The 27,130-nt window shown below is 39.8% G+C and overlaps 2 protein-coding genes across 3 annotated transcripts in view; both read right to left on the reverse strand.

The window, feature by feature from the left end:
* sik2b (salt-inducible kinase 2b) overlaps window positions 1-18,067 on the reverse strand; it is a 39,713-nt gene extending 21,646 nt beyond the window's left edge. Inside the window, exons 1-4 of the mRNA XM_057350968.1 lie at window positions 17,629-18,067; window positions 15,996-16,112; window positions 13,161-13,224; window positions 5,145-5,306 (exon numbers count right to left, since the gene is read on the reverse strand). Coding sequence (XP_057206951.1) covers window positions 5,145-5,306; window positions 13,161-13,224; window positions 15,996-16,112; window positions 17,629-17,766 — 481 coding nt within the window. The 5' untranslated portion in view covers window positions 17,767-18,067. The remainder of the gene's footprint in view (window positions 1-5,144; window positions 5,307-13,160; window positions 13,225-15,995; window positions 16,113-17,628) is intronic.
* Window positions 18,068-19,162: 1,095 nt separating this feature from the next.
* On the reverse strand, window positions 19,163-24,147 carry laynb (layilin b). Of its 2 annotated transcripts, none has more exons than XM_057351384.1 (7): window positions 23,903-24,147; window positions 23,047-23,338; window positions 21,875-22,032; window positions 21,699-21,746; window positions 20,832-20,918; window positions 20,571-20,688; window positions 19,163-20,330 (listed from the first exon to the last, which is right to left on the reverse strand). In XM_057351384.1, the coding sequence occupies exons 1-7, from the start codon at window positions 23,976-23,978 to the stop codon at window positions 20,024-20,026; spliced, it is 1,086 nt and encodes a 361-aa protein (XP_057207367.1). In that variant the 5' UTR covers window positions 23,979-24,147; the 3' UTR covers window positions 19,163-20,023. The 2 variants fall into 2 exon arrangements, with proteins under 2 accessions (XP_057207367.1, XP_057207366.1); XM_057351383.1 differs by lacking the exon at window positions 23,903-24,147 and adding an exon at window positions 23,739-23,853.
* Window positions 24,148-27,130: the final 2,983 nt, after the last annotated feature.

Consider the following 27,130-nt stretch of genomic DNA (forward strand, 5'->3'; position numbering starts at 1 on the left):
TTGAACACAAAAGAAGATATTTTGAAGAATGTAGGAAAGCAAACAGTTCTGGGGCACTTTTGACTTCCATTATAATTTTACCTACTATGGTAGTCAATGGTGGCCAAGAACTGTTCGTTTAAGCATGGTGCTGCAGTTTCACATTTTAAATGTGTGAGCCTTTTACAGTTGAATGGAATTTGATTGACTGTCAATCTTTTTTCGTTCATTAGTTAGACAAAAAAAAAAAAAAATATTGTGGTGTCTCTTAAATTTTAATTTAAAGACCAATTTTAACAACTTTATACTTATTTTTGTTGCCTTTCGTGTAAACTTGCCTGATATTAGACATTTAATTGTTAGTTAAAACATTGCACTCTCAAAAAGGATGTTTAAAATAATAATACATTATTTGTGGAATTTGAACACATGATGTATCATGTTGTGTTGATTTTGTGTTAGATAAATAAAAGAGACAACACAAGGTTGAGTTATAATTAGAGATGCACTAATATATCGGCCAATAATCAGTATTGGTCAATAAATCTTTTTTTCTGTTTCTAAATTTAAAAACGTAAACAGCCACAAGAAAAATGTCAAAATTGATTAAAAATGGACAAATCTAAACCTGCCATTTAATATATGGCTTCTCTAATAATAAATTATTTGTCAACTACTCATTAAAGCTACACTTTAAAACTTTTGCTCACTGGTTCCCCCATGTGGTTGATAAGCGCAATTGTATGTTACCAGTGTTGTAAATAATGTCGCTGTATAAGCTTCCCCATGGGCACCGCAATACACGTAATATTTTTAAGTAAGCTGATGGAACCGGCGAATGCAGAAATGCTGTTTGGAAACTATATCGCACTCTTCCGCAGGCAGGGGATGGCTGTGTGTACCGACCCAAACACAGAACTTACAGAGTGTGGTTGTAGCTGCTATGGGGCTGATCAGGTAGCAGCGGAAGTAGAATTCGTCTGTTTAAGAGTTGTTTTATTTTAGAGACATTATTTTAAGATCGAAAAACTACAAAGTGTTGCTTTAAACCAACCCATTTACTCAATTCAGACAATATGTTTGTAACTATGACATATTCACAAGTTCGTCTATGCAGATTATGGTGTAGGTTTGAGGGTAAGCGTATTTGGTGCGCTGTCCAGGGAGAGGGCTCCGAGCTCGTTCGTTCTTCCGAGCTCAGAGCACTCCCCCCTGTCCGGGGTGAGGGCTCCGAATCCGGCATTCGAACACCCCTCCCCCACCTTTATGTCTTGCTGGAGACAAGGGGTTCCAGGTGAGGAGCCGGGGTGGTGGTGGGATGCTTAAGACAGACGAGAGAGGTGAAGGTAAGACGTCTTGACTATTTATAGAGGCTCTCTCTCTCTCTTGAACTGATAGGTCGGGTGCTGTGATTGCTGATAGCGGACCAGCAGAGTTAATTATCTGGTCCTTCTCCTCCTGAACTTAGTTAATAAAACATCATTAAGAACGGATTTGTTCATTCAAATTAAAATGATTACTAGAATATCAAAACACCTCATTTTATCTGATTTCCAATAATTACTGAAAGTCTGGCTGACAAGGACATTCAGAGACGTTGCGAAACGAAGATGTTAAGCTCAGAAGACAGACGAAAAACCATAGGGGGGTTACGCTGTCACTCTGATGCAAGAAGCCGGTATGATGAGTCCATGTCAGTTTAGCTGACCCATTTCATGAAACGAATACTGAGTGCAAGCATTTGACGTCAATGCTCCAGGCAGTCCAGCGGCTACATTGCAGGAGTGAGACTCAACATTCAATACAGGAATCACTCATTACAGCTTAACTCCTGCAGCTCAGGGCAGCGGCTGGTGCCACATTTACAGTGTGTTACCTTAAATAAAAGTTTTGATTGAGGGCAATAGCTGCGGCTCATCATCATTTAGTTACAGGCAGACGTGCATAGGGCATTGGATTTGTGTCGGAGGACGGTTGTGTAAAACTCTCTGGGGATCCAATCATAACAATTTTGGTTTCCTAATCACCAGCCACCCTCAGGATGTCTCCCACTCCTACAGGTTTGCTCATTCGAGTGACACAATCTGATATGAATTATGGGAACAGATGAGGTGAAACACTTCAAGCTTCAATGTCATGATTTTTAATGATCTGTAACGAGAATGAAAAGTCACTCTGAAATGAAGCATATAGCTGTGTGTATGTGTTTATATTGTAAGTTACAGGATTTCCTGGCTATTAGATTATACATACACAGAGTCTGCTGCGTCATCAAAATACCTTCTTTTGGTCCTGACACAAGCACATAATCGTTTGAAGTGAAACATAAAAGGCTGATGACCTTTCTTTGAGGGACAGTGCAGAGTATTAGCACAAGAGCTAAAATCTAAATCGTGCAAAAAATCCAAATCTATCATCACGACAGCAAGCTGAAGTGAGAGGAAACTGATAAGCTCTGCGTGTGAATATGCAATGTTCTCCTTTTGCTGGGAACCTTGCAGGGCTGTTGTACACTATGAGTACAGTCAGCGAGTTCAACTTCTTGTTCAAGAATGAGAATAAACATTGGCTATCATCGATGGCTCGCTTGCATGATACACCTGTATCATCAAAGCAGAGCGAAATTACAAACGTTTAGGTAAAAAAGTCAGAGCTAAAGAAGACTCCAAACAAAAAATGCTCATCAATTCTGACTCCCACTTTTAGCTTAAATACCAAGTCATGGATTTGGGATACATACATACATACATGTGCTATAACCTTTAAAGGGACAGTTTGCAGAAAAAATCGAATTTGCTATTAAATATTTGCGTACATAGCATATGTCATTAATGCGTCAGAAACACTGCATTTCAGACACCCTCAGGACCACTTGCCTGTGGCTATGGATTACTGGATATAATGTTGTAAATAATGTTTAGTTCTTTTCGTTTCGCTTCATAACACCTCAATATAATGTCAGGAGCCACTGGTTTTACTTTTGTGTTGCCTGCATCTGCTCCTGGCACCTGTGGACTTTTTAAATCAACAAAAATGGACCATAGTTTTGCTAAAAATCTTCTTTACTGTTTTCCTAAAGAAAAATTGTCACCTACATCTTGTATTGCCCTTAGGCCGAGTGCAGCAGCAATAACAAATTTATTTTTTGGTGAACTACCTCTTTAAAGGGAGCGTGAATTAAAATCACAATTTTAACCCGAGCTTTTGTTATATAAGAGGGAATCGTATTCACGCGAACATCCTGTAAGTGTCAGAACTGAAAACGCCGTTACTGAGATTACATCTGTTATTGACACCAGGCCCAGCGAACGGCAGGTTCTGGAATGCACCTATCTATGATGACATTGATAGGTTGAACCCCACCTCCAAAGAAAAATATCAACCACTACTTCTATAGCTCCGCCCACTGGTTCAGGCATGACAGTACTGAAGTAACACAAGTGGTGCTGAATCAGATAGCTAGCAAGCAATAAACAAACATGCCATTAAAGATAGCTAAATATTGTGCCATCCCTGGTTGTGGAAGAACACAGTTGCTGCATAACCTTCCTTCGGATTCCGATATTAGGAATGCGTGGTTAAAGTTGATTTTTAAAGACGTTCCAGCTCACGTGGGAAAACATGGAGCTTTTGTTCGTTTCATTTCTCAGAGGTTTCCTTCACGAACAAGGCACAGATCGAATTAAAAAGCAGTGCTGTCTGTGCCGTCAATATTGAATCCGATAGGAATGGCGCAGCAATCTTATGTGAGTAAAACATGTTTATACTATATCTCTATTGCTTTGTTAGAGATCGCTTGATATGTCCTGATAGTATTACCTGGGGAGCTCTAGTCATTTGTAATAATTGTAATCGGCATCTCTGTGATTTGGCGGGCTCATATATCATTTTTCAAGGTTTTATCCACCGTTTGGGAATAATGGAGGCTGTTTTGAAGTGTTTTGGTATTATTTCGGGTGCTGGGTCATATCCATAAGTTACCGGGAGTCTCACGTTTGTTTATTTATCATGGTAACATTTGAGACCCGCGATCGCGGTGATCTTTTGTCCAGTTCGTGATCACGATCAAATGCTGACAGGTACGATCATATATCATTAAACGCAATACAAGTATAGGCTATACAAACTATACGCAAAGCCATCCGGGAAATAAGTCAGTAAATTTGAGTAAAATCATCCCGTGCGAATGCGTCACATGAAATACTGATGTGGGGAGGTAATTTATAAATCACAGGAGGTCTCCAGATAATGCTAATGCCCATGCGAAAACTGTGAATGGTGCTAATGTGTAACCTAACGTTACGTCTCGAACCAAATTCACAGAAGGCTCCAGCTACGCAAACTGCTATCCAATCAAAGCGGTGGGTGTTTACTTATAAAGTCTCCAATGTGGCACGCCCATTAAAACCAAGCGTTTGCAGAGCTGGCCTCAAAACCTGAGTAGAAAATAGCCTATTACTTATTGATTTTGATGATTTTTAATGTAAAAACCACACGAACGTCATAAGTAGACCTCGTACAACAGTATAAAACTATAAACAACACCACGTCACTGCACCTTTAATGTTGTACATGTTAAATTTAAGGCTCGGCGACTTTGACACAAAGTGTGTATTTTATAATTTTCTTCTACATCATTTTGACAGACCGTGAAAAAAGAAAACAAAAGTTATCATGGAGCTGGATGCTTGCACCACAGAGCTTGAATAAATCATGTAAATGACACCATCATTAGTTCCTGTTTCTAACTTTTTTCACAGTATTTGCATTGGTTTTGTGGTGTGTATAGTTCTCTTTGAGTTATGTGTTGTGTGCTGTGCATCTGTTCCCTTAATGATGTGATTTTTGAGTGTGTTTTGTTCAATCTCCAATGGCACGTATGAATAACTTGCTTCACTGTTATGTGTTTCCCAAGATGCTGCTTTGTGTTCTGTGAAGATCCCAGTTTTTAAAACTCCTCAAAGTATTTTTCTGAGAGCAAGAAACAACAAGTAGTAGACCAAACTACATGGCATTGTGCCACGGGCAGTTTACACTTTGGCCTCTATACCGCTCAACAATTGCATTTGAGCCAAAGATTGCTGTATTCGACTACACTGTGTTTGAAGAGTAAATCTGCACATAATACCTTTAGAAAAGCACAGTGTAATTGAGACTGTCTTTACCAGCAATCTTGATGTTCATGTGTCCATCTAGCAGCAGATTCTCAGCCTTCAGGTCCCGGTGGACGATGTTACGGTTGTGACAGTACTCAACAGCGGACAAGATTTGCCAGAATTTTCGCCGAGCCTCCGGTTCACTGAGCCGTCCGTGCTTGGCTAGATAATCTAAATAAAGAGGAAGATATAATCAGCCAACCAACACAAATACAACGCACAATTACTTTGCTATATGCAATGCAATTCAGCTACACATTTTAATAACACGTGTACTCCCTAGCAATCGAACCCAGTTTTGCATTTTAACTGGAATCAATTAACTTAAACATCCGCTGACAGATACTACATATGCAGTGTTGGGCAAGTTACTCTGAAAAAGTAATTAACTACTAGTTACTAATTACATATTCAACAGTGTAATTAGATTACTGTACAAATTACTCTCTCCGAAAAGTATTTAATTACTTCTTACTAATTATTTCTATATCCTATATCAACCTTGATTAGTTAAGTGATTCAAGGATAGACATGAAACGGCTCTTTTAATTCATTCAAATAAATGATATAAAACTACATAAAGTACTTGTGGCATGGGGGGCGTGGTTCAGCGAAGTTGGCAGCGGGAGAGAGAGTGAGGAGATGAGCGGTGATTGAGTGGCGCTCGCACAAATAACAAACACCTGTGCCTTATTCCAGTAACTGGCGTGGGGAAGCTTAAAAGCCAGCAACGCAGAGACAGTCGAGGAGGGAGACCGGAGCTGACGGCTGGCGGACGCAGAACTCTGGACGGCGAGCTAGAGGCTACAGGCGAGAGGCGTCAGTAAAGACTTTTTACCCACAGCAAGTGGTTGTTGATTTATGCGCGTACAGCGCTTATGTGTTAGTATTGTAATAAAACTTTGAAGTCGTCAGCTCTACCCCGATTCCAGCCTCTTCCTTCCAGTTCCCTCGAATTCTTGTTACAGTACTCTTATTAACTGACCAAAGTATTACAAATGTGAGAATTATACATTGAAGCACGGATTTTAAAGTTAGACTTTGACTTTTGATGTCAATTCCACTACTGCACACACAAATATTACACAAAGTATTTAGTTTAATTACATCAGAAGTAACTGTAATTAAATTACAGAAAAATAAGAGTAATCCCTTACTTTACTTTTTAAAAGGAAAAGTATTTTAATTACAGTAACTAATTACTTAGTAACTAGTTACACCCAACACTGTACATATGGGTTAAGTGAACGGGTTACAATAAAAAGTGGATGGACCAAAAAACAATAATTTTAAACCCACGACCACACGTTGTACCGGGAAAGACTCCGGCAGTGTGGAGTGGCCAGTGGCAGTGATTGATGAGCCACAATAAGGAGGCTCTGTGGTGTGCGAGTAGGGTAAACTTCCCCCGGATGGTGTAATCATGCGGTCACCACACCATAGAGTGCTGGGTCAGCCCCTGGCCCTCGGCCCCTGGCCAAACCTACAGTCCTCACACATTCCATACTCGCCCCTGAGCTTCCACTGAGGTGAGCTGGCAGACAGTCGTGTGTGCGCATGCCAGCGCGTTTAAAGCAGCCTTCCTACACAAGTTGTTTTCCAGACTCGGAAAATACAAAAACATCAATTTTCAAAAACAGTCACATTTTGTGATGGCAGAATTACCTTGCGCAACCTAGCCTTACCTACAGAAGTCTTACTTAAAGGGACAGTGCACCAAAAAATAAAAATTCTGTTATCATTTACTCACCCTCAGGTTGTTGCAAATCTGTATAAATGTCTTTGTTCTGATGAACACAGAGAAAGATATTTGGAAGAATGCTTGTAACCAAACAGTTCTTGGCCACCATTGACTACCATTGTAGGAAAAATGACAATGGTAGTCAATGGTGGCCAAGAACTGTTTGGTTACATTACAAGCATTCTTCCAAATATCTTTCTCTGTGTTCATCAGAACAAATACATTTTATTTAGAATAACTCGAGGGTGGGTAAATGATGACAATGATGTGAAAGGTGTGTTTGTGTGAGGAGTTCTGGGGTTGAGAGACCTGGGTTATTATAAAAAATGCCAGATTGTCTACGAATTTAAGAAAGCAGGTTAAGTCTGTTTACACTTGCCGTGGTGATGCTTATTTTGGTGAATGTGCCTTAATGTACCTTGAACTGAACGCATATTATCTGGTAATCTTATCACTTGTTTATGTGCCACGTGTAAAGATTGACCTAGACTAAAACTTGATAATAGTGAATAACAGCATTTGATTTTTCATCTTTGTAGCCCTTCAAGCAACATAATTTCACACATCATTATCAAAAATGTCTATTTAAGACCTAATAGCAGCACAAATTAAACCCCAAAATGAGTTTCTAGGACACACAAATAATCTCTACCAAAACTCTTGCCACTTGTATAGGCAATGCTGTTCTTTCAGGACACTAACTCAAGCAAATGCTGTGATAGAGCAGCGTTTTTTACATATTACAGGGAAATCTCCCTACTTACAGTTATCTTAGCACAAGACTCCTGGAAAAATGTACATTTGAACAAAATCAATGGTGATCCTATTAGACACCAGGTGCAACATTTTGAAATTGTGCACCGTTTTCACGAAACCTTTTTTAGAACCATGTTGCTAATCAAAAAACACACCTGATGAGGGAATTTCTCGTATTCATCTCAATTGACTAGCGAGAGTCAGAGTCAGTAATACATACACTCTGCTCTATACAACTCATACAGCCAAATTCACCCCCACTTAACGCAAACATTGCAGACTATGGACAACAGAACAAAATATCAGTTTGGTGCCAGCCTACCAGATATCTTTGACCTCTTTGAAATGCGCTCATTGTGCATGTTCTACATGCATTTGGTCTTCAGCTTAGCCACCATGCGAGTGTGAACACGACTGGACTGGAAGAGCCAGCTAACCTAAAAAAAGTTGATTTTACTTTAGAAGCTGTCCGATTGAAGTTCCTGTTCACTGACCCTTACAAAACAGAGCGGCAGTCACGCCACAGCTGCATGAAAGACTGAATCACTCCCTGAAAGAAGCAACAGAGGCGCACGAGGCGAGAGAGAGAGGGTAACCAAAGGGATTGAGAATCTGAGTGCACACAAGCGTTTCAAGATTGATCTGACACGACTTACATGTCCTCCAACAGAAGATTTCTCCAGAGTTGGATTTTCTAAAACATGGATGGCCTTCATTTCTCCCTTTCACTTCAAAAATTCTAATCAATGTCCCTTAGCTTTCCCTCTCTCTCCTACTTTGCCTGTGCGTTCCACTGCTCTTACTTATTCGAGGTTGACCCAGTTTCCAGGTTCCTCTCATGCTGCAGCTCGGCTCTGCGGTGCTGGTGGAGCAGACAGGCTCTCGGGCCGCTGCGTTGCTGAGCTCCACCACGGGGGACTGAGCTCAAAACACTCACAACACCAAATGCTGCTCTGTCTCTCTCCTCTCCCTTTTCGCCTGTGAAGATTATCTGACGGATGCGAGTGCCTGTGTTAGGACAGCGCAGGCAAATTTAAAAGAATTATGGCCTGCAGCGCACGTTGACTCGTCCTATTTTGTGTGACACGAGTCCACTTACTGTAACCGTTAACTTAATTTTAAAGGGTTCAAAAAAATCTCTTTCATAATTTGGCATTAACTTTTGACCCTGATAGTGATGGAACACACTGTAAATGGGTTGCATAATCCTCTTGTGCAACCAGAAATCACAATTGCTGTACAACATGGCCTCTCAGTTTCAGACAATAATCATGGTCATCTAGATAAAGAGCTGAGTATGTATCACCCTAAATTGGCAGACCTTAAGTAACAAGCCCTATTTGCTTGACCCCGGGCAACCTCATTTCAGAGTGTCTCTATAGACATTTATCAGTTATCTAACATTATTGGGTGACAACAAGACGTTTGCTTTACCCCAGCCATGCCACCCATCTTTAAATCTCTTTTGAAACAAACAGGCTGTTGTCACTTTGAACAGGGTCACGGCGTCCACACAAAGTACACCACAACCACAAATTGGTAAAGGTGTTAAATGCTTGTTTACACTTTTCCAGTAACTTCCAATAAGTGTTCCTGTATACCATGAATGTTGTCGCTTTCTGTCAAATGAATAAATGTACTGTATTATACATCAGTGCGTGCAGAGAAAGCAGAATTTGCATTTTGCGTTCACAAATAAACTTACAAATACATTGTTGCGCAAGACATGATGGTTCAAAACGGCGTTGTTATTATTTTCTATACAGAAACTACAAAGTTTACTTGCATAAAACGCACACGAACACACATACACGTACACACAAAACCTGACACCTTGGGGTAGGAACAGTTTCTTAGTAACATACCACATGGTCGTGTACTGTGAAACAGACACAGTATTATGTAAGAATAATGTCTGATGATTATGTGAGTTTTCACAGGTGCTGAACAGCAGCTGTTACGAGAAAGTCAAAGGGATCAGTCAGTAAAACGCTTCAAGTCTACATTTACACCCCGTTCATCGATCAACCCACATGTAATTTTTGCTGCATGAGTCTAAGGGTTTGGCCTGAATAATCTTGAGTTTGAAGCTGTAATGTTTCAGACAGTACAGAACCCGACTGAAAGCAACGGAAAGACAGCTGAGCTGCCGGAATATGATCATCACTGACACATTTCTTGCTTGTGACTATGATGGTTATTCACACAGACTGTTTGTCTCGTCTGAGCTCATTTCAGCTTGACCTTTGTCACTGTCATCTGAAAACAAGCTGGTTAGACTGAATACATACTTTCTCTGTTTCTGTGATATTAATCAGGATGAATGTACAGTATAGTGAAATTGATAAGAGGAACATCATTCTGATCTGTCTTCCAGACAGCAAAAGCAAAGCTTCATGTCATCTTGAAACATCAAAAAATAAAAGCAGGAACAGGAACAACTATTGAGCAAATATCCAAATAGCCAACATCATTACTCTTTACAGGAATGGGCTCTATGCATGCGTGACTTTCACAGGAAGAACCCTCGGCAGTTTCCGGTTGGGGAGACTTAAAGCAGAGAGAAATGGCAAAATGAGAAAATAGTTCAATTTAGCAGATGCTGTACATTGCGGCACACAGCAGTGGTATATAGAAGTGCCGCTCTACCATATTTGAATGTTATAACGAAATGTTAACTCATGAAAGTATCAATTCAAATACGGTAGAACAGCATTTATATATACCACCGCTGTGTGCCGCAATGTACAGCATCTATTAAATTTAACTATTTTCTCATTTTTCCATTTCTCTCTGCTTTAAGCCTCCCCGACTGGAAACTGCCTAGGGTTCTTCCTGTGAAACGCAGAAGTCACACATGCATAGAGCCCATTATACAGATTCAAAATGTATGATTCCTGTGCAGACTGTAAAAAGGGGCTTTTCTCAAGACCATAAATTACAGGACAATTATTAGCAAACCATTTTAAATACAACTCAAAACTATTATGAAACGTCTTGGTTACGGATGTAACCTCAGTTCCCTGATGGAGGGAACGAGACATTGTGTCGAGCCGACAGATGGGGTTCGTCCTTGAGAACCAATCGTTTTCGACTTCTTAGAAAAGGCCAATGAAATTGGCGAATGAAATTTGCATGCCGGACTCCGCCCCCGGATATCCGGGTATAAAAGGGAGACGGCGTGCCTCATTCATTCACCTTTGTTCTGAGGAGCCTGAGACCTCTCACGACTGCTGCAGTGGGCAGCACGTGTTGCGGCAAGAAGGACACAACGTCTTGTTCCCTCCATCAGGGAATTGAGGTTACATCCGTAACCAAGACGTTCCCTTTCTGTCGGTCTCTCGACGTTGTGTCGAGCCGACAGATGGGGTTCCTATGGAAAACGCCACAACACTGTGTCCTGTCACAATCTCTAGCGAAGCGACGGTGACTGGCCTGGGCATGTCAGCCGTGAGCGCTACCGCGAAATTGTAACCTACCAGTGGGTAGGTAGGGGGTCCCAGAGCTTTCTTGAAAGGTGGGAAGGCCCCTGCCTTCGGCCTCACAGGCGGCGGCCTTGTTTCTCTAACAGCGAGAAGCCGCCCGGTACCGTAAGGCCACTGGGTAAGCGCTACTTCCTCAAACGGGGGATGCGCTACAGAGACCACTTCCTACCGCAGGGAGGAGTTTAGTGGAGATACCAACATGGTCTCACCGGAAAGTGCGGACTGAAGGAGTTAACCGCAAGGTGGACTTCCACCTAGGGAAGGTCATGGGTTACCAAGGTGGGAACCAATCATGAGGATACATCAGACGGAACCTCCCTGCTGGGGGGTTACAACGTCCGGTAGCACTAGGTCCGGTTAGAGCTATGTTGTGGATAACTCAGTTCGTACCCGGCCTAAGGGGCAGAGCTGCTCTGCCCAGCCCGCCCGCAGGAGGTGCTTGCTTAGTGATGGATGGAGTGCCTGTTCTTCACCCAGTGGGGGAAGAAGGGAGGCTAGTTTAGTACGCTGACCCCCCTAGAAGAAAGGGGGGAAGGTACTGTCATAGGCATACACCCTACCGGCCGCCGGTCTTGCCTGATGCCCTGCAAGACTCGAGCTGATACCGCTTTTACGCGGAGGCTGTAGGACCTCGCGAAGGTGATGGGTGTAGCCCAACCCGCAGCTCTGCAGATGTCTGCCAGAGAGGCGCCTCGAGCCAGTGCCCACGAGGAGGCTATACTCCGTGTGGAGAGAGCTCTCACCCACGCAATGTCGAGTTGCCGAACACCATCATGTAGAGGGTGAGAGCGGCTGTGATAAACACCCAGAGAGAGAGAAAACTCTTAGAAGTGGGCTGTTGGGACAGGACAGGAACCGTCCCGGATCAACCAACCAGCAATGGAATGGCTGGGGTCGGGCCCGAAGGTATTCTCGATCTCCCTGGGGTCTTCCCATGAGGGCCGCTTCGGTTTTCGCCACGGCTGCTGACGGCGTGGTGGTCTCCTCTTTGATGTCTTCTTCCGGGGGGCAGTCTTAGAGTGGGGGGCGCCGAAACCAGAAGCCGTCGAAGAGGACCAGGGCTGCTAGGAAGCAGACGGTGCACGGGATCTCGATGGCCAGAGGGCGGCCGAATCGCGGCGGGGGAGGATATCTTGATATCCTCTGTCTGCTTCTTTACTGTCGAGAACTGCGGCTCGACAGTATCACCAAACAGCACCCCCTTGCAAGATGGGTTTTTTATTCACTGTGTTTAGGTAAAATGATCGTTTTTGCTTCATTCTGTGAACTAATAAAAATATTTCTCCCAAATTTGAAATAAAGAATATTGTTTCTCTTTGCATTAATTTGCAGAAAATGAAAACTGGAGAAACAGGTCAAAATAACAGAAAAGACCTCAGACCTCAAATACTGCAAAGAAAACAAGTTCATATTTACGTTTAAGCAATACAACACTAATATTTGTACATGTATTTAGGAAAAGTACAAAATTTGTTTTTTATGTGATAACCTGGTTTTCATGTGTCTTGTCATGCTGTCAGTCTTTCACATTGCTGTTGGATGACTTTGTGTCACTTTTGAGGTTGGATTTAGTTGAAATTCAACAAACAATGGACTGGATTGGCTACAGTAAATCTTGAAATGCTGATTAAATGAAAATTTGGAATGGTCTCTTAATTTTGTCTGTGACAGTATGTCCCCAACTGGAGTCCCCCCAGTGAATCTCGGCCATTTCCACCACCACATATTGTAATATACAGTATGAAAGATAATAAAACACGATAATAAGATGTATAAGCATATACAAGCAAAAACAGCTATCGACTAGGTCTTTTATCATTTATATTCTGCTCTTCAGATATCGATATTCATCATGGAGTATTGCTCATCATCAATTTGGCACTAGTTTTCAAGCAAGGCCTGGTTTATGCATATTAAGCTGTAACAGGAGTACATTAACACACAGAAAATTACACACTCCACATTTTTTGTTCCAAAAGAGTAACATTAACAAATCAATTCTTTTGATAACTGACTGGGATGTACTGTCATAAAATAGCTTACCAAATATTTCCCCGTTCTTGGCATACTCCGTCACTAGGTACAGCATGTTCTTGGTCTCCATGACCTGTGTGGTGAAGTAAAATGAAGAATACTATCAACATATTTGCTGTATATTGTAAAAGTAATTTTTAAAAGTAGGCTGAGTCTGTTAATCACCACTACATTTAACATCCGACAACTGAAGTATCCCATTCAGTTGATAGTACAATGAAACACACATGAATCAGAGCTGGATGCTGGTTTAATCGTAGGCTTAATTCACAGTGCAGTGTCAGAGCCAACAATGTGTAGGAGGACTCCAAAATTAGCCAAAGAAAACAAAAAAGATGAGACCTAAATGTAGTGAGAAGATACAGCATTATATAATTCAGATTCATTCACTGATTCCCACATGCTGTACGCACTACTGCAGGCCATTTAGATAGTCAATTAGTTTTGGGGTTTACTGATTAACCTATTTGTATTTTCCAACAAATTTCTTTCTTGTGCAGGATTTATGTTTTATTTAAAGGCACTACAGGGTTGACTAATAAAATCCCCAACTAGGCCAGATTATGAATCATGTTTTAAACTCCTAGATGCTTTTTCTTTCCAGAAACTTGTTTTGATGGGATCTGTGATCTCAGAGCTGTTCTGAACACAGCGACCACAAAGCACTTCTTATTCCAATCAACCGCCAAATATGCAAATATCTGGAAATAACTCAAAGCATATCATGCGATCATTCGATGCTACGCTCGCCGGCTGTCTCTTTATATGACAAACTGTTGGTGGTGTGTCACATTAAGCTGAAGGATGGGTCACGCTGTTGCCAAAGATAATTGTGGATAAAGTATCAACCAACTAAAACATGCTGCCTGGAGACCCACATAAAGGATAATGAGGTGAAATACGACTAAAGAAACACATTATGAGTGATTTTTCTCAGGAATAAGGTATACATTGTTTTTTCATGATGGATACAAATCCGCAGATCATTCATTCATAACAATGCATGATATCGCTCAGCCCCAAAGAAGTCATTTGAGATGTAACAATTTAAGCTTGAAATGTGCTGTTTGTGCACATAACAGCTCTGTTCCAAAGCCTTGTGATCTTCCCGCTGTGTACTGCCTAGATGGGCAACAGCTTTCTAACTAAAATAGAACCTCATAAGTGACCGATTTGGAACACTCTGCATTAGCAGCCCACACAAAACACATAGGGGCGGTTTCCCGGACAGGTCTTAAAACTAGTCCCAGACTAACTTAAATGTTAGACGTTTCTTGATCGAAAACAACTTGCAGTGACATATCTTAAAATATATCAGTGTGATTGTTTTGTCAAGATGTACACCAATGATGTTTTTTTGTAAATAATGTTTTTAAAAATAACTTAAATATCCTAATTTAACTAAGGCCTAGTCCTGGTTTAAACGAATCCCTGTCTGGGAAACTTCTGAGGTGAGGACTTGACACACTATTAAACCCCATAGAGATTGTTGTTAGCATGCTGCTAAAAATGAAAAGCATATTATGCTAATACGCATCGAAATGCATATAAATTGAATCATATTTAGTATTGAAAAAACTGATTTGGCAAAATAAGGTATCTTATTATTAGTATTATTAAACTTTCTACATTCTGCAACAGCATTAGCGTCAGAAGCACATGATCCTATAGATGGTTTCAATTGCAACAGCATAAAGAAATGTTACTGCGTGCGCATCTGCATTTTTTTGGCCCAAACTTAACTTCCAGTACACATCCGAACAGAATAGAGTCCCTGTAGATTATTTTTGAAAACAAGCTAAATAAATAATAAGAAAATTACATTAGCTAGCAAGATAAAAGTATGTCTAGCCAGTATTATTTTGGGTTAACAGTAAAAGAACCGTTACTTAGCTAAACTTAAAAGCGACAAAGTTACACGACTCATTCAACAAAATGTTTAATTAATCAAATTAATATGCAATAAAATTCAACAAATTGTTTATTTAATACAAATTTGATACAATAAAACAGTCATATCAATTATTATTAAATGTAATAATAATTTAATTATTATATAATAATAATAATATAATATAATCAGAAAGATCAACAAACACAGACCAGAAGTTAATTTTGGGCCAGCCGCTTACGTCTGATGAAACGTCTATAAAATGCTGCCTTTAAACGTAGCTCACTAGGATTTACAACAGCGCAAATGTGATTCAGTATGAGGAGGAGGCAACATTCCTTCGTAATGAAGCAAATGCATGACGTGTGAATTGATGCAGAACACCACGGTAAATATAGACCATTTGCTGCAACGTTACGCGTATGCGGGCGTGAACGCATGGAGCAGCTGCCTGGCATTAGGGCCCTGAGCTGTGGCAGATGGGGCAGAGCGAAACCGGGGGTTAGAGATGACACAACAGGGGCCTGCAGAGCAGCCCTCTGTTTATGGGGCCTGAAAGGAAATGACTAATTGACCCATGCCGTTTGAATGGAGTAACTCTTGGAAATAATGATACACTACGATTACACGGCAAGGGTTGGACTTCTGCCGCTGTGTTGTATAAGAAAGAACGAAGCGCTATTCACATTCCCAAAAACCAAAGTGACCTAAAGTCTTACATAATGCTGGAGTGAAGTCACACCATGGGGGAGTTATCTCATCTTCAACTAGAGTGTGAATGATCTCCTGCTAAAAACAGGCCCGTTTCCAGCTTGGCCATTTAAATGTGTCTATTTGAAAGTTTTAGGGTTATTTTAGGGATTTTACATTTGAAACCCTGTAGATATTTTTTCAAGATAAAGTTAATTTAAAGTGTTGCGTATTTTGTAAGCCACATTCAGCAAGTGCATTACCTGGTACAATTTAATGATGTGCGGATGGTCCAGCATTTTCATGATCTGTACTTCACGATAGATCTTCTCCAGGTTTACAGCATCCAGCTGAGTCTTGTCGATGATCTTTATAGCCACCTGTTGAATCAAAGGCACAGAGACAAACTTTCATTGGCACGAAGCCTACCGCCTCAAGCTTCTCTTCAATAAACACTCGGTTTAATATGATTAGTCTGGTCTCTATTCGCAGTGCAAGTCTATCCAGTCTTCACCAGCCTCAGCGCAGATCAAAGGTGGATTACAGGTGAGCAAAAATAACAAGACACCTGAGCGTCTGATTGACGTCTTAACTATTGAATTAAGCTAATGATCCAAATGATCTCATCAACTTTCCACAGGCTTTTCATCATACGCCAGACAAAAAGGAGAGGAACTGAAGTAATTTACAAATTTATAAATGCTCAAACTATAAAATTCAATTAGATTATAAAATTATTACGTTCATGAAAACAAATGCACAGTAGCAGAAAAAACAGAACAGATTCCAAAGTAAAAGAATTGACCTTTATCGCTGCAGTGATAAAACGTTTACGTTTTTAAGTTTTATGACAATTGTGCTTTAGCGTCCTTCCTGTTGTTCAACCCCAGAAATGCTTGTATGATAAAAAACTCCAAAAGCTAATCATCACCAAACCTGCCGAAACATCAAATCGAATGCTTAGCTTTTGTAACACACATGTAAAGCTGTCATATGTCAATATGGCCAGTGAACCACAAAAAGCACGAGGAGTGCAGAAAATATCTGAGCAGCACAACAAGGAGATTTACGGTATAATGAGTGTGTATTGTGAAGAGAGCTCAGAGGATGTACAGGGAAATCAGAAACACACAAGAGACTTATGGGAAGCGCTGAGAAAATAGGCACTGACGTCCCTACAGAAATAAAGCTTGCTCGAAGCAACTGCTGAGGAGATGCACCAACCCTGTGCAACATAATCTTATTAAACATCTTAATTCTCTGACAAGTTCCTAAAATGCTCAATTTCACATCTGCAGCCTTTGACAGCAGCATTTCAAACATCTTAAATCCTTACCGTAAAGAAAGATGTTTATAGTCACATACTGTTGAGCTTGTAATGGTCAGTCTTTGCAAGGAATGAAAGACAACCTTGAGATCAAGTTTTTTGATGAAACAACATCCATTATCACAAAATCACCACTGCTGCTTATGCAACCATTGCACAAACGGCATGACCCACACGAAAAGGGCACTGACAACCAGCGTGACTTCTTGCTATTGTCCAGAACATTTCTCTTTCTTTTTTCAACACAAATTGAAGTTGGCTCTGCATATTTCCATTGAGGCGTTTGGCTGCTGATTAAATGCTTGGCATGCAATGTTGCAAAAAGGTTGCAGTCAGATATCTGGATCTAAATAAACCCATAATTGAGTCAAGCAGGTTGTTATGACCTAAGCGTAACAGCAAGTTCTTACGGTCCCAAACAACTGAAGTAAACACAAACAAACGACTATGACAACTGACTACTCCGTTTCTGCTAGACTGTAACTTTGTTGCAATAGTTCCCGAAATAGTTGTTCGTGCACGCGTTCGGGTTTAAATACAGTGTATCGCAGCTGGTATTCTCAACTCACCTCTGTCTTGGTTATGCGATGTCTCGCCAGTTTCACAACAGCGAAATTTCCCTTTCCGAGAGTCCGCTCGATATCGTAGAAGCCCACCCTAACCGGACCCCGGAGCACTGGCTTTTGGTGACAGTCAGCCATGACCATGCTTTTTGTGAAACACTAATGGTTTGCAAAGAAGATAAAGACCTGCCACTTTAGCCTCGAGATAACGAGGTCGGCAGAGGCTAAAATGTGTCTATCAAAAATAGACCAAGTAGAAATCCCACTCTGGCGGCCAGTTTGCTCGGTGATGGTCCGCTCCAGTCTTGCCAGGAGAAAGCGAGCGCTCGGGAGTGCGGCGATGTGTCACGCCACCCTCCTCCGATACAATAGAGCTATAATATTTCAGCTCTGTTTGCTAGAGTACACGAGTTGACTTGCAGGAGGCATCATGTTCTCTGGTTGACGTGCATTGACGTCAGAGCCTATGGGGGTATTTGTACGGGGGGCGGGGCTTTGAAGCCGCTCCACACACCGGTGCCAATTCGTTTCCAAGGCGACGAGACCCACCTCTTACGTCAACCGGCAGTATTGCTATTCTCAAAGAGCGTCGGTCTGTTTGCTCGACCGCCTGCAGTTGATAGCTGGCTGCGTTGTGCCTAGAAATGAACCCCTGCCAGATTATGCACCTCCTTCAGCAACTTTGATAAAGTCTTGCGCGTACTTCAGTCGAGGAATGAGAGCGAGGACGACGTGCCCTTCTTTTGAAGGCTGTAAACACCTGTATCAGCGGATTATGTGCCCGATAATTATGTGTATCGCCTTTTGTATTTGATCATGTCGTACTGTACATTATTATAATTTCTGTTTTATGTATTCAAGTTTCGGTCTCTGACATTGTTCACTGTGCAACCCAACCCTGCAAAACCCAAAGCAGGTGTGCCACATATTTGCTCAATTTTAAACCAGATTTTTTAATAACAAACATTAATCTCGTGATACCACGACTTGCCATAATGCAACGCACTTATGTTGCATTAATGTAGATGGATTGAACAATTATTGTATTTGTATTCTATTTAAAATGTTTTGCATTCGAGAATTTGTGTAAGACTGTGAATTCTACGGCCATACGTGCACGAATTATTGCGTTTACAAAATTGTTTAAATTTAAATATAGATGACTTTAGTGCGACTGTGCCTGGTTTTTATTTACAAAGGAAATGACCTTGTGTGACAGGCAAAGCCATACGTTGCCTGTCATGTGGCGACATCTCCTGGCAACACGCTGCAGTTCTTAAGAGCTCATAAATACTTTCCTTTGTTGCAAAACGGTCAGGAAATGACGTCAAGAAACGATGAACTTCCAAGGAACACTTAAGCCAACACTTACAGCTCAAAATCTTGGTAATAAATCGAGGACCGGTGTCATTAATGTAAGGGAACAAAATGGAAACGGACTGAGCTTTACTCATCGAAACTTGAAGTGAACTGAAGACATGGATGAACCTGGATGGCCAGGAGCAACTATCTATAATTTTAAGATTCCCAGTTTGCATATATAAAATATTTATTTATCATATAAACAAAAATATTAGGATTAAATTGATTCAAAATGTATATTAAAAATGGAATAAAACACATCCATCTGCAGCAAGGCCATTGCAGCTTGTATGTACAAGAAAGTCATTAACATACTTAACAGCATTTACAAACATTTACAGAATTGCTCACAGTTGCTTATAGTAACACCCCAAAGCAAAGTACATATTTAATATGTTGCATTTACATTTATGCATTTGGCAGATGCTTTTAGCCAAAGCGACTTGCATTGCATTATACTATACAGTTGTTTCTAAATATGTTGCAATAACTAATGTTATGTACATTCAAATCATTATGTTAATACGATTCATTATTTTTCTCCCAAAAGTTACATATTTTAACTGAAAACATCAACAGGATTTTACGAGGATAGCAATAACCATTCTTCACTGTTTTGTTTCTGCCCAGCCCATGTGAATAAGCAAGTTTATAACCTTAACTTAAGGTTAAACACAAGGGAGCAACAGTGGGCATAAGAGACAAAGGGACTCTAGTTGTTGTGATGAGCTGAGAGGTCATTGCACTGCTTTGTGAATTTACCAATGAAAGGTCACGTTCCAGGATACCAGCTTCCACAGAGGAAGTTCCCACAACGTGATGATACCTTTATGCTTCTTTGTATAGTCCCACAGTTGCGGGAATCAAAGTACACCCCTGGCTGACCCCTGAAAGACTGCAGGCATCCCAGTTCTTCACACAGTGCACATCAAAGCAGGCATATACAGCAGGCTGGAGATGAGATCAAAAATGGAAGGAGATCCAGCCACACTAGAGAGAGAGAGGTCAGACTTCTAGTCAACATATACCATATAGTGTTTTAGTATCCATAGATGTCGTTGTCCACCCATCCGGCCTCTACTGCCGAGGGGCTCCGGCAGGTCTCATAAATGTCATTTGTGACAAAACCACACTGTGTGGTACTGCTTGGAACATTCTCGTAATCCTCAAACTGACCGTTTGTGGAAGTAACGATAAACGGTCTATTAAGTTCCGAACACATGTACTCCAGATGAGCTGCGGGCTGCGGGAATTTATTGGTGCGTTCATGTTCGTTTTGACCTTTCGGTGGTACCGTGCGCACCCACTGCCCTGGAACGGCATATATTATATTCTGTTCTTTTCTCCTGCAAAGACAGAGTTATTAGACATATTATGTAGCACATACTGGGTGACAGATGGAGATAATGAAACTAGATGTTAAAAGTTATTGCATTGCATTGCATTACGGGATCGACTTGTGTATAGAACAGACTTGTGTCTGGATTGACTGGTTCTCACCATGAATATAGCCTGAGATGCTGGAATGGCGTTAAGACTGAATAAAACAAACAAACAAACAAACAAACAATCATTGCATTACGCACCTCCTGGTCATGACTCGAAAACAGAACACTCCTGACACTGCCAATATTAACAGCAGCATCACAGGTATAGTAGCCAGGAGGATGTAGTAAATATTAACCGTGTCATCTGAAAGTGAAACTGAGAAAGGACAGAACTATTGAAACAGGCGTTAACATCTATAAGCAATGAATCAACAGTATGTTATGCATAAGGCAAGAATGTGCATAAAAAAGATCATAGTGTATTTGTGTATTGATATTGACAGTTCATGACATAATTACCTGATGACTCAGAGAGTTCTGTGTTTATCTTATCATTGTCCTTTGTACTGGGCGGGTGCTTTGGTATTAATGCGAGATCATCAAGACCTAAAAACAAGCATCACATTGTTAATGATAATGAATCAGCAATGTTTTGCTTGGCCTTAAATGGATAGTTAACCCCAAAAAATCTGTCATCATTTACTCACCTTCTTTTTATTTCAAACCTGAATGACTTTCTATTTTTCTGCAGAACACAAAAGAAGATATTTTGAAGAATGTTGGTAACTGAACAACAGTGGTACCCATTGACTTGCATTGGTTTTGTGCCCATTCAACACAAAAAGTGAATGGTTACCGCTGTTGTTTGGTTACCAACATTCTTCAAAATATCTTCCTTTGTGTTCTGCAGAAAAAAAGAAAGTCATTCAGGTTTGAAATGACAAGAGAGTGCGTAAATAATGACAAAATTTTCTCTTTTTTTGGTGAACTCTCTCTCCAATATTTCCAAAAAAAGCTACTCTTGCTTATATTGCATGCAAGTGAGGCCGTTAACCCAGAAGACTTAAAAACGGGACAGGCAAAAAATAACCCATTCAATTTTAAGGGTCAGACAAGAGGTGAAAGTGGCCATATATAAAACTAATTTAATATTTGGTTTCGGTGAAACCTATTAAATTAAAAGTGGACCCAAGGGAGAAAAGTGAAAAGCAATGTAGTCTATTATGTGTTTTTTTATATTCTTAGTTATTTTACGCACATCTCTGAATACAGCTCAGCTACCATGTCTTGTAAAAACTTCTAAAGTCTTCTCATTTTATGGAGTGCTTTGTTATTTCATTTCAAAAACCAGCGAAAATCCCATAAAGCACAAATGGATTTGTTTACCTGTGTGTGCTGTCACATTATCTGCTGAAGTGGGGACAAGATGCTTCTCTAAACACATAAAGACAAGGTCAAAATTGTACAGTATATACTTACTGTACATAACCTTTTCCTTGTTTAAACTAAAATATGCTTGTTTCATATCTGCTGCCTATTAAACAGCAACAGCAAAGTCTTACCCTCTGAGTACTTGCAGATAAAATTATTCTTGGAATTGCAATTATAGTCAGTCCACTTGAACAGGGTGCCCTCCTTCTGGCCAGCAGAGGTGGAGGCACGGTAGAATAACGCCACACATTGTTCACGGCCACACGAGGGCTCCATCACCAGCCAGTTCCTGAAATACAAAGTACACACAACTGCCTCACTGGAGATTCTCCATGCTATCTTAAGACAACATAGCTGAGCCTTGCATTACAGGATTCTATTTTGATAACTTCGTCATGCATGTTCATTTTTAATAAACACAATTTTACAGCCAAGGGGTGGGATATTATTTTACAAATTTTCGAGCATAAACAGTGTCCCTCAAAAAGGACCATTTTGAAATTAATACTTACTTAAAAACATGCTCCAGGTTACTAGAATATTGAGATACTTTGTACAAAATGATAACATCTAATGTCTTTCCTTAAAGGGGTCATATGACACAGCTAAAATGAATATTATCGTTTGTTTTAGACATAATGCAATGTGTATACACGATTTAAGGTTCAAAATGCTGTATTTTCCACATACCGTGCATGTTTGTATCTCCTCTTTGCCCCGCCTCTCTGAAACCTGCAGATTTTTTACAAAGCTCATCGCTCTGAAAAGCGAGGTGTGCTATGATTGGCCAGTTAACCAGTGCGTAGTGATTGGTCGAATACCGCAAGCGTGTGACGTAAATGTAACGCCTCTTACCATATTTGGAACATCCGTTTCCAAAGCAATTGTACTGACAGGTACGCTCAACTTACTTGTGTATACATTTGGGCGGTCTTAGTCAAATCATACCACGAACTGACGTAGATTTGTGGGGGTGTGGTTACACAAGGCGTTTCAGGCAGTTTTGGGTGAGCATTCGCTTTTAGATAGAATGCATCTTTTGTCCCGACAATTAAATTTTTGCAATTTTACGTGTCTAATACATGCATAGGGAACTTATAACACACCAAAGACACAGATTGAAAGAAACACGTATTCGCGCCATATGACCCCTTTAAAGAACTCTACCTAATCTTATTTATAAAAATTGTCTATTTCTGTAACCAAATCTGATCTGAATACAACCTGTTAATTTGCCTACATAATGCACATCTTCAGTCTGATGGAGAATTTTTTCCAACAGTTTATTATGCAAATCTCCTACCTGAATGTGGCCTGACTGTTATCCAGCCAGTAATATTTTGATGGACAGTCTGCAGCAGAGTTTTTCTGGTCTCTTCGTAGCCCTATCCAGAAGTCTCCATCAGATGCCCGGAGCTCCTGAACAAACCTCTCCACCAAACGCTGCTCGTTTTCAGTCTCAATGCTGAGCAGCTCTCCATCATCCTCCCTGCACTTCTGTCTGGCTGTCTCAAAGTTCACTCTCAGCCTGATGTCCTGGAAACCAGTGATTTTATAGCAGGGCTTCTCTGTCCCTCTCCGGCATATCCTCTGGCCTGCAATCGGTTCACAAAAACACCAATGTTAGTGTAAGAAGTATCAAGGAAATATTGCAGGAACATTTATAGGAAAGTTGGCGCATGATCAAAGAGAGAAATAAGAAGAGGAAACCAGGAGAACTTCCACATCTGTCAGGCGGAAAATCGTCTCAAGTAAAGTCATGTGTATGTGCGACAGCCATCATATATCCACCCTGACAAACAAACAGCTTGCTGTGACCCAAATGAACGCAACCCATGAACGGGAAAAAAAAACAAGTCAAAAATAGAAAAACGCAAAACTGTAAATAAAAAGTAAGTAAACTTAATAAAGTCCACCAAATTTCACCACGATACAGTTTTTTACTTAATTTTATTAGCTTCTGCAAGTAACAAAGCTTCTCAACCCAAGTCATACCGTTATTATCTGCCGACTGTCGCCGTGTTACCGAACGACTCCATAGTTTCACGATCAGTTTTATATCAAAGCACACAAGAGCCATAAGACCTCTAACGTAACGATCGTGTCAATATCGCCGCGCATGAGCGGACATTTTACACGATACACCCGTAGACACTCACCACCAAACGCCTTCGATGCGCAGCTGGGATGAAAACAAACTGCTAAAACAGTTCCGATCAGTTTCATGAAATCCATCTCCACATAGTTTTAAAGGGCATGCGATTGCCGCGACGCGTCCAGATAATCGCAAAACTGTTTCTTGGTCCTGGAAAAACGTCCGACACTGTCAGACGAAAGAAACGTGGCCAGCGTTTTTTTTTACTGAAAAGTTTCAGATGACTCAAGAAAGTCGACTGGATGTGCCTGCTAGCAAACGGCCTCTGTCTGCTTCGGTTTTTTCACTCACTCATACTGTGATTTTAACCCATTAGCTTTATTACAGTTAATTCGTTTATTTTATTGTATTTATTTTCAATATAGCCTAACACCTGTCAGCTGTTCTATTTATATTAAAAATGTTTTCAAAAAATGTCAAAATATCTTACATTTGACTTATGATTAACGATTGGTGATTAATGATTAACATATATAATAATATAAACAAACAATAATATAAATATTATATATACTGTAGGCCATATATATATATACATAAATATTTATTTATCAGAGCAGATTTTCAAAACACAAAATAAACAACAATAAATATGTCAGCTTTTTGTTTTTACGGCTTTCACAGGCTAATTAGTATTGTTTTGACATTTTTGTAACAGGCTAATTATGTTTCTTCAAATATTTTGCATCTTTGTTATTACCTTTTAGTCAGTTTCATAACATATTTTCATATTTTTTTAATATGTTGGTATTCTGCACATCTTTTAAACTTTACATTGATGTACATCATTCATGTAGTTTTAACAATGCATTTAATGTGTTGTTTGGGAGACATTTAAAGGAAAGGTTCACCCAAAATGAAAATTCTGTCATCATTTACTCACCCTCGGGTTGAGTAATACATTTGTTATGAACATGTCAGTATAATAAAGAATGTCAGTATAACCAAACAGATCTCATCCCCCATTTACTGCAATAGGAAAATTTTAAGGAAGTCAATGGGGGATGAGATCTGTTTGGTTACTGACATTCTTCCAAATATCTTCCTTTAGGCCTATATTCAGAATATTATACAGATTTGAAACAACCTGAGGGCGAGTAAATGATTCATTTACTTTTTTTTCATTTCATTTTTGGGTGAACTATCCGTTTAAGTCAAAGACACCAGTTTTGTTTGGCTCACCAGCTAACCGAAGAAACTTTTATGAGGGTCTTTGTGAGTCAGTCAAAGCTCGGTCACTGCTGTTGACCCTGTTAGCTCACAGTCACACACACACACTATCCCCTGAAATAGGAAGCCAATCAGGAAAGGAAGCACGCGTTTTTTCAACAGCCTGTTTCCTTTTCATTTCTGTGGTTTGTTTTTTTGTCCCTTTTCATTTCCAGACATTTTCTCCTTGAGCTGACAAAGAAAATAAATTCATTACACGGGGTTTAAGCTTAGAAACTGAAGACTCAAATCCTTTAGTGCCGGTTGCTGTCATAACAGGGCCCTATTATCAAATGGGTTGGATTATGGTAAAGCTAGAAGCAGCAAACCTGTGATACTGTGTAATCGTACTGTATATGGCATGAAATCTTTGTCAGATACTATGAACAGCTTCTGCAGATGTCATGAGGTTCTGGAGAAATAAGGATGAGGCCATCAGGCCAATGGTGTTGCATGTGTCGTTTTTTTGTGCTGATCTCTGGCAGCTTGCCCATGACATTTTGCTCCTCGGTACTGAATGGAGTGTGTGCCATGTTCTTTTATAAGTGGCACAAGCCAATTCTTCTGTGAACTTCTAACTTCTGAACTGACTTTTTATTGAAATCGTGCATTAGTCGTCTCATCCTATATCTTAGTAATAAACAACTTATTTTTTGCTACAAGGCTTCTATTTATTTTTTTAGTAATGTTAGGGACGGTTTCCCAGACAGGGTTTATGCCTAGTCCCAGACTAACTTAAATGTTAGAGGTGTCTTGATCGAAAACAACCTGCACTTCAGTGTGACCGTTTTGTCTCAAAATGCACACCAGTAATGTTTTTTTGTAAAGTATGTTTTTAAAAACAATTTAAATATCCTAATTTAACTAAGGCCTAGTCCTGGTTTAAAATAATCCCTGTCCGGGAAACCGCCCCCTAATGTAATAAAATGCAAGGTATGTATTTTTATACTTACATAATTATATTCAATTGTTTAGAGTTTGGTGGTAGCTTGGTGGTAGGCAGACATGATTCACATTATTCATTGCATTTCTGATGCAAGATGATTCATTGCATTACAATTTAAAAAACAACTATAGGATTGACTTATATATTTTTTGTTACATTTTTTACAGTTTTTAAGTAAAATTTTCTTAATTTTTTAATCAAAATTTTCCATACAGTTTTTTTAAAGTAAAATTCACTAAAAATGTTGCACACATTTACACAAAAAAATAAGTAAACATTACTTTTACAGTGTAAGCAAGTGTTTTTTGCTAATGTAAATTATTAAATACATTTGAAGATTTTTTAAGATTCAAATGTTTTTGTGTCATAGTTTATAAGATATTACTATTATTGCCCGTGAAACAATAAAGATAACAGATTTTTTTCTGTACTTTATAAGAGCTGCCATATTGCTGGATTTTGCTATCTTTTGTTAACTTACATGTTATAAATAGCAATAAATAATCTTGATACTAATTACATTGCAGTACAAGCCATTATTGAGAAATTTCAATTTCTCCGTTTATGGATTTTGAGTCTGTGTTCATTTCATATAATCTGTCCAGAGTAACATACAAGTCATAAGTATGTTGGTAAACTGTTAGTAGGCTTGAATCACCTTGTGTGGGTTCTGCAGCATGCATATTTATTGCACATGCATGCATATAGAATGGAAATTAAAGTTGATCTTTTTGAATGCAATGAATTTTCTGTAATCTGAACGCAGGAAAGCAGTTACTGTAGCTGTCAGATAGTGAGCACTCCTAATGCACAGAATGGCTTGCGCTGTAAGATGTTTTTGAAAAGTCACCAGATCTGCAACTATTCTCAATGACCTCAATTTTCTTAAACAAGCTGTGAGAAAATAACTTTGTCTTAAGTCATAACGTCAAATGGCTATACAGTATCAAGGATTGTAATATACACCGTAAAACTTTGCTGTAGTTTTTGCAGGTTTGCCAGTAACTTACTATAGATTTAATTACTTATTATACTTTCCAATTAGTACTGTTTTCAATTACTTTAATAAAAATGAAA

The sequence above is a fragment of the Triplophysa rosa genome, linkage group LG14 (genome assembly GCF_024868665.1).
Source record: "Triplophysa rosa linkage group LG14, Trosa_1v2, whole genome shotgun sequence".
Classification (NCBI taxonomy): Eukaryota; Metazoa; Chordata; class Actinopteri; order Cypriniformes; family Nemacheilidae; genus Triplophysa; species Triplophysa rosa.

What these genes read in the sequence shown, in the direction of transcription:
- laynb (XM_057351383.1), bottom strand. Translation starts at nt 23,823, where the DNA reads ATGGCTCTTGTGTGCTTTGATATAAAACTGATCGTGAAACTATGGAGT. An exon ending in AACAGTCAGGCCACATTCAG is followed by an intron (nt 22,033 to 23,046) that starts GTAGGAGATTTG and finishes TTTGTATTTCAG; the next exon opens with GAACTGGCTGGTGATGGAGC. An exon ending in AGAACTCTCTGAGTCATCAG is followed by an intron (nt 20,689 to 20,831) that starts GTAATTATGTCA and finishes GTCCTTTCTCAG; the next exon opens with TTTCACTTTCAGATGACACG.